This window comes from Eurytemora carolleeae, unplaced genomic scaffold, assembly GCF_000591075.1.
Source record: "Eurytemora carolleeae unplaced genomic scaffold, Eaff_2.0 scaffold470, whole genome shotgun sequence".
Taxonomy (NCBI): domain Eukaryota; kingdom Metazoa; phylum Arthropoda; class Copepoda; order Calanoida; family Temoridae; genus Eurytemora; species Eurytemora carolleeae.
Genome location: NW_019402183.1, coordinates 223,277 through 243,961, shown reverse-complemented (window position 1 = coordinate 243,961; position 20,685 = coordinate 223,277). Strand labels below are relative to the sequence as shown.

The following is a 20,685-nucleotide window of genomic DNA, read 5'->3' as shown; positions in this document are numbered from 1 at the left end:
ATATTGCTTCAAGGGGTAAAAGTGTACCTAAATATATGGCGTCTCTTACTGTATAATTTCCCCTTGTTCTTGTAGATTCCCCTTGTCCTATAAAATTAACCCCTTTTTCTGTGTAGTTTCCTTCTGTTCTGTGTTATTTTCTTCTATCCTTTGTAATTTACCCCTGTCATGTGTAATTTTCCCCTGTCTTGTGTAACTTCCCCTATTCTGTGTAGTTTCCCCCTGTCTTGTGTAGTTTCCCCCGTTCTCTATAATTTCCCCTGTCCTGTATAATTTCCCATGTCCTGTGTAATTCCCCCTTGTCTCGTGTAATTTCCCATGTCCTGTGTAACTCCCTCTGTCTAGTGTAATTTCCCCTGTCGTGTATAATTTCCCCTGTCCTGTGTAATTCCTCCCTGTCCTGTGTAATATCCCCATGTCTTGTGTAATTTCCCCATGTCTTGTTGAATTTCCGCCTATCCTGTGTAATTTATCCACGTTCTGTGTAGTTTTCCCCCGTACTGTGTAATTACCCCCCCCCAAAAAAAAAAAAATCGGAACTTTATTAAGAATTGATAAAATATGCATTCTAGGAATTTTTCCTTTAAGATCCTCGCTCGAAAAAAATGATTTTTGGAAATGAATTGTATGTAAAAAAATTCAGCATAACATTGAGTAAAAACCAGGAAAAACTCTCTAGTTAAGGGAATGCTCTCAAAGAAACGAGAGTATAAGATGTACCAAAATTATTCGATTTCTTTTAGATGTTTCTTCAACCGTGGGATCAAAATTAAACTATTGTTTTTCTTAAATTATTTTTTTTTCACGCCGTCTCTCCTTTTGGGCGAACACTCCCTTTAAGCATATTTTCAGGCAAGTGTGGAGGCAATGTTGAAGACAGCAATGCAGAGCCAGCTGGATGGTGTCAGGGACACATCTAAAAAATTTAAAAATTCAAAATTAAATTTTTTTAAATCAAAATTTTGACTTTTTTCTCATTTGAAAGTTCCAATGTATGAATTAAACCTTTTTATTGAGACAGGCTGAAAATCTTGGCACATTTCTTGCTTTTCCTTATTCGTAAAAATCCACCCGTTGCTTTCTAGCAAATTCGCGGTCGTTGGTTGGAAAATTTCAGATATGAAACCACAAACATGTTTTGTAATTTTCACAGTCTTCAAAAAGTTTTATAATAATTTTCGATTTAAAAAAGTCACATTTTAAACAACATTTTAATAAGAATATAAAAAGTGTTGATTAATATTGGATGATGTAGGACGGGTTTAAACCAACTTGAGAAGGCTCTGATAGATATTAAGGATATCAAGGTCAGCCAATAAAGTTTTTTTACAGGGGTTAATCCAATTCACAACAGCCCCCTTTAAAGCTTTAGATCAAATATGAATGAGATATCCATTTTTCAATTGTGTTTTCTCTTAAAGAGTGAGTTTTCCAGTTTTGGTGCAGAAATTTTGAGAAATTTTGAGAACACTTTTCAAACTAGAAAAAGTATATTTTAAGATTAAAAATACAACAACAGTCCCATTAATGGTACTTCAGTATGATTTTCAAATATGTAAACAATCCCTTTAATATGTAGGAGTGTATGGTAGAGATGGAGTCTGCTCTGGAGATAGTTCCTGATCTTCATCAAGCTCTTGGAGAGGTTAGGGAGGAGAACCTTAGACACAGTCAGCTAGCTACAGCAAGGTGGGGGGCATGCTTAAAAAAATACCACCACCCGTCTTCTTAATTAAAAATATGTTATCAAGCTTCTCTTTCGAAGTTATTCAGTCTCTTGCGAAAAGTTAAAGTTTGTTTTGGGATAAAAAATAAATTTTAAGAAGGAAGTATCATGAAAAGACGTGTTTTATATCAATTGCAACCTTTTTACGAAATATGATCAAAAAAATAAGAGGACGGAGGCAAGAAGTTTAGAATTTATTTACAAAATAAAACATTGATCAATTCTAGGCCAAAAAGTACAAATGTAATTGCAAAATTATATTATAAAAGAATTATAATTCTTGCAAAATTGACAATAAATGTTATGTTGATATGGCCTCTAGAGGCTGGATCTTTAGGGGCATAAGTCATTAGTAAGAAGAAGTCATAGGGATTCTGAAATTTTGGATTTAAAGTTTCTCATAAAATCATAAAATATAACATTGACCTTCATGGGTTGGCTGATAGAGGATAAAATTTGACCGTTCAAAAAATGTTTTTTTTTAGAGAGAATTTGAAGCATATATTTACTGTACCAGAGACTGTTGCACGAACAGAGCAGAGTATTGTAGAGGGAAGATTATTACAGGTATCAAGGGTAGATATTTTCATGAAAAGAATTTCTTTCCTTTTTATATTTAAATTTTTTTTCAACTATTTCTAGGCTTCAACAGTTTTTTAGAGAAACGTTGAAAAACTAAATTTTTCATATTATAATGAAAGATTGAACGACAGATAGAAATAGTAAAAATTGATAAAAAATGTGAATGATATCGACGGTTTTCTCTCTAACTTAGAAAGTATTTAATTCCGACAATTTCCTCCATTGTTTCTGTAACAGAAATCTGCTATTCACTCTTTTTGTTGAACCCGCAATTAAGAAAAATAATCTTTCAATTTTTAAACATGAATATCTCACTCATTATTGATCAAATAAAAGCTTGATGAAGGTTCACTTGAAATATTGTTTATTTATTTTTTAAATATTTTTACTTTTTAGGCTCACCAGTCCCTGGTGGACCTAGAGAACTCAAGGGATGATTTACTCTTCGAATTACATAGGNTATACAATGTATTAAAAATATAAATCTAAGGAATAAAGTAATCGAAATTAATTGAAGTAATTTACTTACTGTGTGTTTAGAGATTGTATAGAAATTATTAAAAATATAAATCTAAGGAATAAAGTAATTTAAGTTAGCAAATATGCCAATATAAAGGTATTAGTATAAATCATGGGAATATGTTAATGAATTACCAAAATATAATTTTCAAAAGATTCCAAATAAATTGGACTGAAACAATGGCAGGATTTATCCCTTATTTTAATATTTAACTTTTTATTTTTCAACAAAATAAATACCCCTATTTCATTGACTTATGGTCTCCTAATGATTTAATAATTTGAATATTATAGGCTTCACTGTTATCTTTTTATTGTTGCGGCATTTCTCTTTTAAAATCATCAAATTAAATAACAATTTTTTTTGTGGATTTTGAAAAATCTAAATTTTTTAAGGCAACATTTTTTATTCATAAACCCTCTCTGGGGTCATGTGAGGTCCTTCAAATAATTTGGACTGGATCGGTTAAGCCGGTTTGATGTTTTTTGGATACAAACAGAGACAGACCTACAAGAGTAAAGTATACATATATGCCTCTAATAAAAATGTAATGTATTTATGAATTAGGAACTAGTAACAGCACTCAGAATAATTGAACGAGAGGAGAAGGCTGATGAAGATTGTTTACTTAGACAGAAGCAAACCGGTTTTTTGCCTCCAGGTAAACAGTACAAAAGAACCAAAAAATAGTGGCGTTATTTTTTTTCTTTTAATCATAAACTGAATATATCTCTCGAAAAAACTTTCGACTGTCGAGTATTTTAAATCTTAAATGCTTGATCTTGATATTCAATTTGGACACTTTGATATAAGGATTAATGCTTACTCCCTAAATTTAACTTAACCCTGGAAGGTATAACCACCTCGGGATATCGTAGAAAAATTTAATTAATGCTTAATCCTGAAATTTATAACATAAAAGTTTAAACAGTTTTAGAGATATTTCAGTTGGAACAATTTTAAATTACCCAAACCTTAGCGTCATATCTTCAGAGATTCACAAACAATCATGGAGAGATATTTTTTCTGTGACAAATACTTCCAGGTCGACCCAAGAAGCTCCGAGATCGATGTATGGCCCGGCTTCGTGAAAGCATAAACCAGAAAATCGAGGCCAATCAGCTGGACATAAGGGAGGAGAACAAGATGTGGCTGGTCCGCCATCTTGAAGTTATCAGGTAGGCATCCATCTTGGAATTCTAGGGTAGGAATCCATCTTGGAATTCCAGGGTAGACATTCATCTTGGAATTCCAGGGTAGGCATCCATCTTGGAATTCTAGGGTAGACTTCCATCTTGGAATTCCAAGGTAGGCATCCATCTTGGAATTCCAGGGTAGACATCCATCTTGGAATTCCAGAGTAGGCATCCATCTTGAAATTCCAAGGTAGGCATTCATCTTGGAACTCTAGGGTAGGCAGCTATCTTGGAATTCCAGGGATTAAAACCAAAATGCTCAACATTACTTTTGCAGGGTGCTTCAATTTATTAAAAGATATAAGTTGTTTTGAACTTTGAAAGAGACATTAAAACAATTTTTTAGTGTTAAAAATGTAGATTTATTCCATTTTTTAGTGTTAATAATGTAGATTTCTTCCATTTTTTAGTGTTAATAATGTAGATCTCTTCCATTTTTTAGTGTTAATAGTGTAGATCTTTTCCATTTTTTAGTGTTAATAATGTAGATCTCTTCCATTTTTTGATGATGTGCAGCTGAGGTTTTTTTCCAACATAGATAAAAGCATAGTTTAAATCTGTTTATTTTTAAAAAATCGTTTAGGACACTAGTAAAAGACCTACTTTATTGAAAAATATGATATTTCTTAGAAAATATTGTTTAGAATGATAATGCTCGAGGATTTACGGATTGCGAAACATCACTTGGTGGCATGTTTTCCGCCAAAATACAATATATTCCAGTACACTGTATCCTTGTATCATACTGAGGTTGCAGATCGTCTTCATACAATAATAGCAGAGGGTAGGTGTTTTATAATACAATATATTCCAGTACACTGTATCCTTGTATCATACTGAGGTTGCAGATCGTCTTCATACAATAATAGCAGAGGGTAGGTGTTTTATAATACAATATATTCCAGTACACTGTATCCTTGTATCATACTGAGGTTGCAGATCGTCTTCATACAATAATAGCAGAGGGTAGGTGTTTTATAATACAATATATTCCAGTACACTGTATCCTTGTATCATACTGAGGTTGCAGATCGTCTTCATACAATAATAGCAGAGGGTAGGTGTTTTATAATACAATATATTCCAGTACACTGTATCCTTGTATCATACTGAGGTTGCAGATCGTCTTCATACAATAATAGCAGAGGGTAGGTGTTTTATAATACAATATATTCCAGTACACTGTATCCTTGTATCATACTGAGGTTGCAGATCGTCTGTATACAATAATAGCAGAGGGTAGGTGTTTATCTAATACAATAAATCCTTGTATTATACTGAGGTTGCAGATCTTCTTCATACAATAATAGCAGAGGGTAGGTGTTTATCTAATACAATAAATCCTTGTATCATACCGAGGTTGCAGATCGTCTTCATACAATAATAGCAGAGGGTAGGTGTTTATCTATTAATACAATATATCACAGTACACTATATCCTTGTATCATACTGAGGTTGAAGATTGTCTGTATAAAATAATAGCAGAGGGTAGGTGTTTATCTAATACAATAAATCCTTGTATTATACTGAGGTTGCAGATCGTCTTCATACAATAATAGCAGAGGGTAGGTGTTTATCTATTAATACAATATATCACAGTACACTGTATCCTTGTATCATACTGAGGTTGAAGATCGTCTGTATACAATTATTATTATCCACCAATTAAAATATATTCCAGNGACTTTGGCAATGTTTGCCATTAAATATTTCAATCTGAAATCTAAATTTAAATTCTATGTTTTAACTTTTACCTTGCATGGGCATAACAAATTAGGCTATAACGAAGTATTTTAATTTTGTGGAGAAAAATTAGAGGGAAGCTTTTTCCTAAAATTCATCGTTTCTTCCCAAAAGATTGAATTCAATGATGAGAATTGCAAGTTCTTTAGTTCTTTATTTACTTTTCACTTTTCTCATCAAAATATTTTAGGTTTAGAAGGACAAGAGTATGTTTCCCTTCTACAGTGGGTGGAACAAACCTATCCAGGTAAACTAACTTATACTTTATCATTGACCTTGATCCCTTGATCTAGACATAAACCCTGACCTTCATCTATACATAAACCTTGACCTTCATCTAGACATAAACCTTGACCTTGATCTAGAAATAAACCTTGACCTTGATCTAGACATAACCCTTGACCTTGATCTTAAAATAAATCTTGACCTTGATCTAGAAATAAACCTTGACCTTGATTTAGACATAAACCTTAAATTTGATCTAGACATAAACCTTGACTTGGATCTATACATAAACCTTGACCTTGATCTAGGCATAAACCTTGACCTTGATCTAGATTTAAACCTTGACCTTGATCTAGATTTAAACCTTGACCTTGATCTAGACATAAACCTAGACCTTGATCTAGACATAAACCTTGACCTTGATCTAGACATAAACCTAGACCATGATCTAGACATAAACCTTGACCTTGATTTATACATAAACCTTGACCTCGATTTAGATTTAAACCTTGACCTTGATCTAGATTTAAACCTTGACCTTGATCTGGACATAAAACTAGACCATGTTCTAGACATAAACCTTAACCTTGATTTAGACATAAACCTTGACCTTGATCTAGATTTAAACCTTGACCATGATCTAGACATAAACCTTGACCTTGAACTAGACATAAACCTTGACCTTGATCTAGAAATAAACCTTGACCTTGATCTAGACATAAACCTTGACCTTGATTTAGACATAAACCTTGACCTTGATTTTTGACATAAACCTTGACCTTGATTTAGATTTAAACCTTGACCTTGATCTAGATTTAAACCTTGACCTTGATCTGGACATAAACCTAGACCATAATCTAGACATAAACCTTGACTTTGATTTAGACATAAACCTTGACCTTGATCTAGATTCAAACCTTGACCATGATCTAGACATTAACCTTGACCTTGAACTAGACATAAACCTTGAACTTGATCTTGACATAAACCTTGACCTTGAATCATAAACCTTGAACTTGATCTAGACATAAACCTTGAACTTGAACTAGACATAAACCTTGACCTTGATCTATACATGAACCTTGACCTTGATCTGGACTTAAACCTTGACCTTGATCCATAAACCTTGAACTTGATCTATATATAAACCTTGACCTTGATCTAGCCATAAACCATGACCTTGATCAGAATTACTAACTTGATCTAAACCTTGACCGGAATGGTGGCCTTTCCCTAACATACGCTTTTGACTTTTAATCTTTGACCTATCCCTTTCTATCTTTGGTAGACTTCGTTTCTGCTGATATTCATCCACATACCTCTGTCCTTGGCCCTCTAACCCTGACTGCTTCTGATGTTAATCCTTAGACCTCTATCCTGTTTCATGACCTCTGTGTTTATCTTAGGCCCTGAGTTGATGGGATCTAGCTCCCTTGGAATGAATAAGAACCTGATACCTCCACTCCTGAACGAGGAGGTATTTATCATCTTTCCTTTCTCTAGCTTAGATATTTTAAAAGACATCAATCCTCAACTTCCCATATTCTTCATTTATTTCTTATCTCATGCTACATCTATGTATTATATTTAGGTAGTGGAGAAACTAATGAACTCCTATATGGAACAGATGAGAACAAATTACTCTTCCTGGATGAGGAACGCAATAGGACTGGAGAAAGAGGATTGGACCTCAGATAGAAATCCAGAGGTGAGATTGTATAGGGGTTGTTCGTTGAAATGGTTCTGTATAAATTACGCTTACTGCTAAGTAAATTTATCTGAGAGACAAAATTACAAAACTTCTTGTTTTCTAACTGAAATATTGGTAATTTTCTTGATTAAAAGTTTCTCAAAATCAGTTTTATAAGTAATTTGTGAGGTCTATTTTTGATGTTCATTGTTTAAGTGGGAAGGTTAATTATTGATGTAAAAAAGGACAATTCACATTTCTCTGTAATTTTAAAAGTTTTTTATTTCGCCTCAAAGTTTGTATTAATTTGCATCATACGCTCAAATGGCAGAACATTTTTTTTTATAAAAATATGGAAGACATATTGGAACTTACTATTCTTTAGGAGGATATGGACGGATATTTTACTACTGCAAGTCCTGTAACTATCTATCAAATGGTTGATGAAAATCTACAGGTTGGTGACAATGGAGCAGACTTGTAAGTTATCTTGTTATGTAGGACTAGTTCTTAAATCAATCAAATAGTAAGCTGGCATTGTGTAAATGCTTTTAGCTGATCACAATCTCCTTGGTGTGTTTTGCTTGTATTTGTTTAGAGATCTGATCACAGTGGAGAACAAAGAAATAAGCAATTTTATAACTTTTTAGGTGGACTTTAGTAACTGAACTGATTTCATCTTCCTTACCTTTAAAATGTATTAAACCCCCAGGGGGAAAAAACATCTTAACCACTTCTGGTTTTTTTGTCACTATGGTATACACTTTTGTTAAGCTTATTATGGTTTACAATGGGCAAGGTTATAATGCAAGGAAAATCAATTGCAGTTAAGTATACTCTGCGTTTGTATTGAAACCAGTTCTCTCTGGGCGGAATATGTAAACAAGAATAGATGCATCTGTGTTCGTTTAGTATCCGAAGAAGTTAACAGCATTAAATTTTGATAATTCATGTCAGGCTGTGACATCCGTCTTATGTTTACATTTCCGCCCAGAGACAGTACACTGCAGTACAAAAGATGCGCACACCTCTGAAATAACTTTCCTTGCATTTTAACCTTGACGATGGGTGTCTTTTTTTCTACAGATTATGCATTGGATTCATTTGTTAAATAATAAAAATTCTAGGTATCCTGCCATTTCATTTCCTGTTTAGATTATTATAAATATGATCTAGGTATCTGCTACTATCAGCCCTCAGCTAGGTACCTTGCCATTTCATTATGTTTTCCTGTTTAGATTATCATAAATATGATCTAGGTATCTGCTATTATCAGCCCTCAGCTAGGTACCTTGCCATTTCATTATGTTTACCTGTTTAGATTATTATAAAAATGATCTAGGTATCTGCTACTATCAGTCCTCAGCTAGTTCACAAGGTTCTACTGTTGGGTATAGAACAAGTTACACACTTTGGAAATCTGTACAAGGAATATTTATGTACTCATGAACTTGAAATAATGAAGGGCACATTGATTCAACAAAAAGTTTTAATAAACGCTGGGAAAAAATGGGAATTCCAAATTTATAAATGATTTAACTGTTCTAACTTTATAAGGTATCACCCAATGAGTGATTTTTTTCTCGGGCTCAGGCGTGTCATATTGTAGAAACTAAAAATCTTTAAATGCTCATGGGAGCTCAGCTAAAGAGTATGAATGATAATCTGAAATGGGATTGAAGGGTAGGTATGAGGCTGGGGAAGGATTAAACGTGAGCAGTGCACAAGTGATAAGGAAAACCTAATATTGGACTTAGAGGGGTATGATACAGGGTGTGCCAGAAAACATGGATTCGATATCGTCTTTGCTATGAATTAACATTGTAATACCTAATTTCAAAAGCCATAATATTATTATGTCTGCTAGAGTTTATTTTGTGAAAAGGTTAAAAGACTGTCTATAATGTCTCCGTGACTGTGAACCGTGAAGACGGACAAGTTTATTCTGTTTGTTTACTACAATTTTCTTGTTTTACTAAATACAACCGTATGCAGTCAAAAAATAAACAAAAAATGTGAACATAGTAGACAAAACTCTTACAGATTACAGCTTTCTCAGTATGTATCACTATACTAAATCAAAGAATTATTTAAAAAGACGATATCGAATTCGTCACTGAATCCCCATGTTTATTGGGACACCCTGCACAAGAGGAATGCAAATGATGTAATACCAATTTTGGATGTTAATGTTGTTATTGATCAGGGCTGGAGAATTGATAGGAATGATGAATTTGGAAGGGTCAGCTCAAGAGTACAAATTCACCATATTTACCCTCATATCATTGTAATCTATCTCAAATCATTCACACCAATTTTATGTCATCATTCATTTCAGCTTTCTTGGCTATGGTCAAAAGAAACATTCGTATCCAAAGTTTTTTCATTCATATTATAACAGTTTTAATTGGTAAACCAGATGATGGCATTCACGAGCATTTACAGATTTCTGGAAATGGCACCCCCAAGTTGATGAAAATCTACAGGTTGGTGACAATGGAGTCATCATGATAATCAGGCAGCAGCTAAGTTTGAACTTCTCCTCAGAACATTCCAGGTAGAACATTCGGGATTAGCCTCTTTAAAATGTGTACAGATCCTTCGCGACATAAGTAGAATTTTTAATTTGCATGCATTCCCATGTCGTTGTTTGGTTGTTCAGGTAAATAGTTTAACCCCACAGAAAGTATGAGAAAGAATGAGCTCAGGTGCTGTCTTGAACCCAAAAGTGAATAGAATATAATGTACATAGTTCTCAAATCATGACAATTAAATTCCTTCTCCAGATATCCATCTCAGAATATCGAGAGAGCTAACCTGACCTAAACTGAAAACTTAAGAATTCCAATATCGATCGCTTTATCTGCATAATCCACTCCTTTTCCCTCTTTTGGGACATCTCTACCAGATTCTGACCAATGAGAGTTCTCGTATCAATAGCGCGCAAAATTCAAAATTTCCAGATTCTGATACGCCTCTCTGATTGGTTGAATTTATACACTTTTCTGGATACAAACTTAAGATTAAATTAATCTTGAGATTAATAATAAGAAGAGATTAAGCATTGATCTTAAGATCCACAGCTCCAAAGTTTTCAGCTTTGATACATCTTGTTAGCTCCGGTTAAATTGTTAAATTCTGAAGTCTCTATAAAATTGTGATTAAATTGGACTGACAAGTGGTTTAACTCGATTAATTGATGCTAGGACAAGTTGTTAGTGTTCTAAAGAGTTTAAGTTTATGTTTACTAGTAAGATAAATATTTACAAACTAAACTTTTAGGGCACTCTGCGCCCATCCTCTACCTCCTCTACCTGTGAGCATCTTCTCTTTTTATAGTAATAAACACTAACAAAAAGATGTTACCGGATTTTCAAATATTTTTTGCGCATTTTTAAAATTTTACAAAAATCAAAAGCTTTTGATACAACTTGTGCTTCTGAGCATCCATAAACCTTCCCTGGGGTCATATGAGGTCCCACGCAAAATTATTATTACTGTTATTTTTATTATCATTATTAGTGTTGTTGTCATTTAGTTGATACGTGAGGATAGTGTATGTTATCTGCTGGACGAGGCCTTCCTAGATATAGAAGCTTATTTCTCGGAGCTGCTGACGTCAAAGTGGCAAACTGGGTCTCAGGTAAGTCAATGGCGGATTGTTTTTAAGAATAATCCTCGTTTGCCCGAACTGAAATATTGGTTGCAAAAAGGACTAAAAATGGTTTTTAAAAAGGCATACAAAATATAATTTTTCGGGGGGGGAAAATATGAATGATGTAGATAGAAAGTTTCAAAGCAGAAGCCAGATTTTTTCTGCCCTTTACTCATACTTTCAATTTCTGAGATCTATATACCTATACACATATCACTGTACAGTACTTGTATTCACTTTTGTACATAAAATGGTGCAAGTTTGACACAAATTCCTAAATTATGATTAAACACATGCCTTTTCAGGCGATAGAGACCATTTGTGCTACGCTTAAGGAAATCATTTCATTTGATTATTGTAAAATAATTTTAAATAATTTAATGGAATATGCAGTGAGAAGCAGTAAAAGCTACCAATCAACTTATTGAGTGAAATGGGTCTGTATACACTGCACAATAGCCGTGTTTCATGTTCATTGGAGTATTTAAAATCATAACTCGAGTTTTCTTACATTTCCGAATATTTGATTGAAAATGAAATAAATTTCAGGACTATTTCGAGGATTATCAATTCTTAAAACCAAAAAATTTCGAACTTGTGATAACCGAGGCTCAGAACAGAGTAGCCAGGGATTTAATCAATCAATCAGTCAGTCGGGGCCATTTGATCATTCGATCAGTGATATTTCCAGAGGGTGGAAATTTTGTGAATCGTAGATCTTGAACACTTGATCTCGATATTTAATCTGGGTTATTTTAAATTTGAGGATAAAACCTTGATCCCTCAATTAGAGTAATCCCTGCAGGGTATGATCACCAGGGATATTTAAGAGGAATTAAGTTAATCCGTAGGTTTGCATAAGATAAAGATTAAAGATAAATATTTTTTCCACGGGCAACGCCGGGCCCTTGAGCTAGTTAAAAATGAATTGAAAAGAAAAATCGATTTTAGTCTATGTTAATCAATTAATCAATTTTATGATCAGTTTAATGCAATGCCTCTTCTCAAAGTGTTGATGTTTGATTAATATTTTGGTTGATTAACTGACATTTTATTGATTTTTTGATTGATTGATTGATTGATTGATTGTACTAGAAAATATATAACCTCCATGCTGCAGAACAATGTACTTCGACGAAAGGAAAGCGACATTTTTTACTTATTTCTAGTTCAAAAGAAGATTGAAATTTAAAAAAAATTAACTTTAAAGAAAAAAATGAATTAAAAAACAAAGGATAACTTATAACTAAGCTAGGGAACAATCACCAGAACAAACCATTGGCAAATTAGTTTAAAAAAAGCAATTTAAGATAAAAGATAACAAAATAACAATCTCATATGATGATTATTGAAAAATACGAAGAAACTTTCAAATCGAGGGATCTAATTAGACCAAAAAAATTGAAAAGAAATGAATAAACACGAAGAACATCAGTAATAAATAAGATACATCAACGACTGTAAGCGTAACCCTCCATGCAAAAATGGCAATGGCCGATTTATAATGATACCCTTGAAATCTTAATCTGATCAAAACTGATCAAAAAAAAAATTTCTGACTCGAAAAGTGTGTATTTATTATGTGAAATTCTCCGTTGTGCCTTACAAGCAAGAAATGCACAAGTCACGTTTGCAAATAACCGTAAATCAAATTAAACAGTTTAAGTTGACAAAAACATATCTAATTCATAAAACCTTTCAATGGTACTGTGGTAAATCGTGCATTGCCATCTTTGCATGGAGACTGGAGGGTCACTTGAAATAACGCTTACAGTCCCTTTAACAAACAAAAGAACGTAAACTAAAAAACAAACTAAGGGATAATTAACGATCAAAATGGTAGTTTAACAAACAATTTAACGAACAATTAAACAGGAAACTACCTCATGAACGAATTAACAAAGAACGAACGAAATAAACGAATGTCGCTTCGTTCAGATCTCCTTCACTAACGACCAGGAAAGGAAAACAGCTGCTGTCAAGATTAAACACGAAGCGATGAACTGCAAAGCGTAATATTTTTACTTAATTTGGTTCTAACAAATTTTTAAAATTTAGGATTTTTTTAACTCCAGGGTGATCCACATTGTAATTTTTTGCTTTTCATCATCATTTAGCGATCAAGATATTAAGCAGTAATCTCTGTCTGTCTAATTCTTTGTATGTCTGTCTGATTCTTTGTATGTCTGATCTTAACTTATGAACCCCTTTACCAATTTGAACTCAGTCGAACAACGGAAAAGTTCTAAGCTTGGTTTTAAAGTTCTAAGTTGAGTAGGTTGACTTCTTAAATTCTAGAATGATAAATGCGTTTGTATGATCTGAATTTTTCAATATTCAGAACATTTCCAATCAACTTTATTTCTAGATTTTTTCTCGACGTTGCCGGAGGAATGGCGGAATATGATTCTCCGTTTGATACCTTGGCCACTCTTGCAGAGGTAGGCGTTCTTGGGTTTTCTAGAAAGAGCGTTTCTGGGTTTTCTAGAAAGGGTGTTCCTAGGTTTTCTAGGAGGGGCGATCGAAGGTTTTCTGGGGGGGGCGGGGCGTCCATGGGTTTTCTTTGAGAGTCGTTCATGGGTTTTCTAGGAGAGTCGTTCCAGGGTTTTCAAGAAGGAGCGTTCCAGTGTTTTCTAGAAAGAGCGTTCTTAGGTTTACCAGGAGGGGCGCTCTAGAGTTTTCAAAGAGAGGCGTTCGATGGTTTTCTGGGATGGGCGTTCCAGGGTTTTGAAGGACTTGAGTCCGAGATGGATGGCCACGTCAATAGGGCTGTCCCAGAGGTCGCTGGCAGCCATAGTAGTCGACCTTGGAGATTGTGCTGGGCGGTTCTACGTACCGTCTCCAACCGCAACCAACAACTGCGGCCAAGGCCCAGCTCAAACACCTTTCCAACCTAATAAAATTCCAGCTTTGTTTTCAAGGAAATCTTTAGTTCTGGAAATTAATTTTCCGGAAAATTTCTAATTTAAGTAAAATTATTTAAAGTTAATTTTGTTTTAGGTTCTATCATCAGATGATGAGATGATAACACTAGAGTTGGGAACNTCTATCTAGGTATCCTGATGTGTCACATGAACAGTTGTTTTGTCTTCTCCTACTTAGGGGTGATCTTAACAGGAGGTATACATCTATCTATTTTTCATCTTTTTATGTATCTATATAATAAAACAAGACATTCGTATATATAAATATATGTTGCCTATAGCCGGCCAAATGGCTGGACTGAATGGGCTGAAATTATTTGTGGACAATTATGGGTGGCCGTGATATAGGCTAAAAAAAATCGAAATTTTTTTTTCAACATTTGAAAAAATATTTTCCATGGGAAACGCCAGGCCCTTAAGCTAGTATGTAATAATTATTATAGCAAACCCCATATTTATAAACCTGAACACACCTAGATATATTACCTTTAACCTAACCACGCTTGTAAATAACTACGTAAAACTTGTAATATTACATTCATTATTCTAACCTGTACCATAGAGCTCAAAGTATACGTTAGTTGGAATAAAACTCTCCTTAATTATGGTGTTAGAGTAATTGTTCCTTGTTTAGCGAACGAGAGGGACCTGAGTCACATCTTGAAAGATAAATGTAGACTAGAAATTAAATTGAGTTGTATCTTGTAGGATACCTAAGAATACAGAGAGAGTCATATCTGGATTGATATTGACTAAAGTATTAGTAAAAAGAACCTAGAGTTTAAGATTGAGGTGTATCTGTATGATACACATAAAAGAATACAGATAGAGTTGTATCTGTATCGATATTGAATAAAGTATTATTGAGGAACCTGGCGTTCAAAATTGAGTTGTATCTTGTAGGATACCTAAGAATACAGAGAGAGTCATATCTGGATTGATATTGACTAAAGTATTAGTAAAAAGAACCTAGAGTTTAAGATTGAGGTGTATCTGTATGATACACATAAAAGAATACAGATAGAGTTGTATCTGTATTGATATCGAATAAAGTATTATTGAGGAACCTGGCGTTCGAAATTGAGTTGTATCTTGTAAGACAGGTACCTAAGAATACAGAGAGTCGTATCCGGATTGATATTGACTAAAGTATTACTGAGGAACCTTGAGTTTGAGATTGAGGTGTATCTGTATGATAGATACTTGAGGATTCACAAGGTTATACCTGGATTGGTACTGAGCTAACAGAATTTATTGGAGTAGGGCATTTACTTCATATATATCCATAGATATCTATCTGCTTATCATCTATCTATCTATCTTTCTATCTAGTGATGCCAAGACACTAGCAGGAGAGTTTGTAGCTGAAACTGGGAGTAATAAACCTCTTCATGCTAAATCTATTTTATCCCAGGTAACACGACATAAGGACAACAAAAATATTGTGTTTATCTCGCTGTACACTTTTCACGTGCACTCTAGTGTACAGTGTACAGTATCTAGTATATTCAGTACTGTGCAACTCAAGCAGATAATTCATGCACACTGCACAGGAGACACTTTTTTACCAAGAATTTTTTCAGAATAAAAAATATATCATTCCAAATCATTTGACATGTTTTTTCGAAAATATGAGTTCAATATGTTTCGGAATGAATCTTTCCTAATATTAGAATTCAATTATTCCTCGTGTTGCTGAGAGTCCTCCAGAGTAGTTCAACTAACAATACCTAACTCAACTACTTGCCGCTGTTAATTAGATTCAACATCGTATAAACTCAATTTTGAAATTTCAAAATGCTTTCTCTGTTTCGCAAATATGACCTCTGTTCCTTAAAGGGACTGTAAACGTAGTTTTATGTGACTACTGACTACTGACTCTCCTTTTTTAAAGTGGCATATCCGTCCAATCCTCAACGCTGCCCTTTAAAGCTTTTTCTGATCAAACTGAATTTAATATCTATGTTCTTTTCAAAATATAATTGATTTCAATATTGTGTGTTTTCGACATAAGTGACTTGGGCATTTCTGCTTCAGAAGGAAGGGAGGAATTATCAGAATTAAACACCAGTCAAGATAGAAAAACGATGTAATTGTGTATGCATGATTGATCAGAAAAAGGTTTAAAGGGTACCGTTGCTGGATTGAACTGGAGGATCCCTTGAAATTTTAAAACAGTCCCTTTAAATATTTTCTTTTTCAGGTGATGGTGTCTTCTAGTGTTACTCTTAATCCATTCTCAACGTAAAAATGAAAAAAGAAGAAGAAAATCTTATCGGAATAAATTTGTTTTAGAATATTTGAAAACCATTTTATACAGGGTGTATCAACAAACATGGGAATTGAAAGACGACTTGAAAGTTGTCTTCGATTTATGATATGATGCTTTACGTCTGACGAGTTTTTCTACCTTTCTTGTAACTTAAAAAATGACGAAGATATAAGATATTAAGACAATTTTGATTTATTTAATAAATTGAAACTTGTATATTTGTACACATTTTGCAATATCTCCGTCAATTTTGAAGAAAATGGTAGACCACATTATGAAAATCTCAAATATTAGATGTTTAATCTGGAATACTGCAATAATTGTGTTCATGAAAAAATGCCACATGGATCGAAGACGATATAAAAGTCTTCACTGAATTCTCATGTTTATTGGGACACCTTGTATGTATAATATGCAAACAAACACTGTTATTTTATGAATAAATATACTGTAAATTACAATTTGAAATCTATGCATATGAATGGAATTTCTGTACGTCACAGAAAACTTTGCAACTCTAGGCGGTCTGAAAACTAAATTACGCTTTTAATTAAAGCACAATTTAAAGTATTTCACAAAAACTAATATGTTTTGTGAATTGGTGCGCATAAAGTTAGGTTAGTAAGTGTCCTAAGAATCCATTTAATCCTCACTGGAAAAAATTGACCCGGATCCAGGTCCAAGTCTTAAACATTAATTTAAGATTTTCTGATAATTGAACAGAAGAAGAATTCTCGAATTATTTTTATGCAACAACTTGATGAACCATTCAGAGATGAGGACATTTTTGATCATCTCTCTTCTTTCAAACATTCAGATTTATACTTTGATAGCAAGAATCTCTAACAGCATGAATTTATTTTTGTATATGTATAATTAAATAAGCTTCTTTTATCATTTTGCGATGTTATGCACAAAAAAGGTTTCTGGTGGATGTAAAAGCCAAATATCTCGGACAACAAACTTAAAAATGTCTTGTGTAAAAAAATGAAATTAAATGTCGAAAACCTTACTTTAATTTCCCTTGATAAAAAAACATGTGTAAAAATTTAAATTATATGCCAAAAACTCGTATCTATTAGCGAAATTTTAATTTTTTTAAAGAAAACTATTGTATCCTTGTTTTGTTTTTTAAAGTAAAAACGAATTGTTCTATCGTTATGACGAATGGTATTTTCTGACCAACGATACGATCATTAAAAAAAAAAAAAACCGAAAATATATGTTTTGAACGTTTTTAAAAACGATCAATGATACAACGTGGTTGAATCTCTCTTCTCGCGGCAAGGGGTAAATGGGCATTGTTCTCTTTGTAAGGAGGGTCGTTAGAAATTACACTTACAGTCCCTTTAACCTATTCTTATCAGTGCCATAATTTTAAAAAGATAGCTTAAGTTTCAAGCCCGGATAATCCTTACATCAGCAAATAGAAAGTATTCACCTAGTGATTATAAAACAAGAAATGGAGACTGTAATGTTCTTTTGAATTCTACTGTCATGCAGAATTCCACTGCATCATGTATAAACGTTAATATCATAGATACAGGCAGTGATAACCAGAAAACAATGGAATATAAAGACGACATTATAGCAATACTTTAGCGTTTTGATGTTGTTATTAAGAAAATATTTCTAGTAAATCAGCAAAACACCATTTAAGTAAAAAGGGTCTATTCGCAATGAAAAATTTAAATGTCTAATGTTCATTGAACTAGTTTAAATCGAGTTTAAAAGTTTTCTGGTTAGTTAAGATAGGTGTCTAAAAAATGCGTCTACACGTAAAAAAAAACAATAAAATTAATTGCAATGCCCATAGGATTGAAATCTTACATATGTTTTCGATCAATTTGACACGTCTTGTTGAACTTGAAGAGTCATCATAACAAGAACAAGAATGTCTTGATTTTTTAGAGTATATATTAACATTTGCATTATATCACGCTTGGTCTAAAATCAAAACAAGAGAAGCAAATAGGTCCCAAAGTCCTACCAGCGATGTTGCATAAATTTGACCTTCTTAGACAAGGAGAAAGAAAAGGATAGACAAAGATAGACACGGAAAAAAGTAAGGATAGACAAGGATATATAAGGATAGACAAGGAAAAAGACAAGGATAGACTATGATAGACTAGGATAGACGAGAAAAATAAGGATATACAAAGATAGATAAGGATATATAAGGATAGACAAGGATATATAAAGATAGACAAGGGTAGACAATGATAGACAAGGATAGACAATGATAGACAAGGAAAGACAAAGATCGACAAGGAGAAAAGTAAGGATAGACAAGGAGAAAGACAGGGATAGACAAGGATAGCCAAGAAAAATAACAAGGATATACAAAGGTATATAAGGATAGACAAGGATAGCCAGAGATAGATAAGCTGATAGATAGTTTGATGAAAAACTCATGATATAGAAACTAAAACTTGTAATTAATATTTAAATTAGCTAGTGATAAATATCCTAATTTTTTAACCAAACAGTGAAAATCACTCTGGGCGAATTTCTAATTAAACTTTTGACAGGGGTTTCATGCGCATATTGTGCAATTAACAACATTTGCTCAATCCTTTTAGAGTTGCCGACATACTACTACTATCTACTATCTAAAACTATCTACTGTCTACTGTCTACTATCTACTATCTACTATCTACTACCTACTATCTACTTTCTACTTTTACGATCTACTATCTATTATCTTCTGTCTACTATCTACTATCTACTGTCTACTATCTACTATCTACTATCTACTATTTACTATCTACTATCTACTATCTACTATCTACTATCTAATATCTAATATCTACTATCTAAAACTATCTACTATCTCCTATCTACTATCTATCTACTAAAATAATAAAGCATAAATTATTTGGAATGAATCCTGGAATTCTAAAATTGCAATATGTAGTAGTTAGACAATTTTGCTCTTCTTTCAGACTTAAAAAGTATAGCTGAACAATAACGATAATTTCTTCACATTCCATGTTTATAAAAGATATTTATTTGTTTATTTATTCCAACAGCTCTGCAAAATTCCGAGTTCCGACCAATGCTTTCATTAATTGCCCCCTTCCAATTTCCATGTCGCTCTTCATTTATACATCGCAATTAACTTAATTTATTAAAGACTTATTGAAGTGCCCGGCGTTGCCCGTGAAATTTAAAAATCCTTTAACAAGATTGTAAGCGTAATATCAAGTGTCTGATTCCTGCAGGGTACCCTGTTTACCTTTTTATGATTAATAATATGGATGATAATGTTATTTTTTAGATTTAAAAGTTTTTAATTCCCATATTTATTCCGGCAGTATATGCGCAAGTTTCTTTTGGTAAAAACCCACAATTGAAAATAACCAGTTTTTAGCATTGGTATCTAAATAATATCTAATAAATATTGATTAGCAAAAGCTTTTAAGGGCACCATTGTAAATCTGGCATTGCCATCTTTGCAAGGAGGGTTCCTTGAAATTACTTTTACAGTCCCTTTAAATGCATTCCTACTTTTCAGATTGTGTAGTAATAAAAGTAATAAACATTTTTAAAACCATAAAATTAAACCAGTTTGTAAATACGTACACAGCAGACTGATTTCAGGATTTTACTATAGTTGCAAAAACAGTTTAAATGAAGTATTTTTTGTTTTGTTTTTAGGCTTCAGTTTCAAATCTTTATATCTGACATTTAGACTCTTTATCGATAATAGAAGTGATATCTGCTATACATTATTTGCTGAAGTTGCCCGTGGAATTTTAACAATATTTCAAAAATTTTAAAATAAAAAACTAAAATTAATTTTTCAAAAAATTTTTATTTTTGAAAAAAATGTCATCATATAATTTGGCCAGCTATAGCTGACATTTGTGCAAATATAAAAATATACAAATATACAAACAAAGTATAAGCGGAGAGAATTATTATATAGATATTTTTTATTAATTGCTTTCTACTTGTGGCTACTAAAATGTAAACAAAATTCTACAGTAAACTAATTAGTTGTTTATGAACAGGTTGAGAAAATAAAAATTAATCTTATCATCGAAAATAAGTAATCTTGTTCAATTATTCGTTTCTATTTTCTCATTATTCACAAAGATTTTCTGCCAATTTTCTAGAATTATTATTGAAAAGACGACATTTGAAGA

The 20,685-nt window shown here is 32.9% G+C and overlaps 1 protein-coding gene across 1 annotated transcript; it reads left to right on the top strand.

The window, feature by feature from the left end:
* Nucleotides 1–834: 834 nt before the first annotated feature.
* LOC111718192 (exocyst complex component 3-like) lies at nucleotides 835–16,513 on the top strand. The gene is given in 26 exon segments (XM_023493719.1): nucleotides 835–908; nucleotides 1,256–1,307; nucleotides 1,580–1,689; nucleotides 2,212–2,293; nucleotides 2,705–2,776; nucleotides 3,396–3,489; nucleotides 3,874–4,006; nucleotides 4,669–4,808; nucleotides 5,958–6,014; nucleotides 7,399–7,469; nucleotides 7,584–7,700; nucleotides 8,068–8,139; nucleotides 9,025–9,168; nucleotides 9,240–9,253; nucleotides 9,889–9,924; nucleotides 10,185–10,239; nucleotides 11,221–11,325; nucleotides 11,643–11,672; nucleotides 11,887–11,966; nucleotides 12,433–12,478; nucleotides 13,276–13,349; nucleotides 13,706–13,778; nucleotides 14,338–14,375; nucleotides 14,377–14,457; nucleotides 15,594–15,675; nucleotides 16,465–16,513. Coding segments are annotated over 26 exon segments (1,944 nt in total). The 5' UTR covers nucleotides 835–867; the 3' UTR covers nucleotides 16,510–16,513.
* The last annotated feature ends 4,172 nt before the right edge of the window (nucleotides 16,514–20,685 follow it).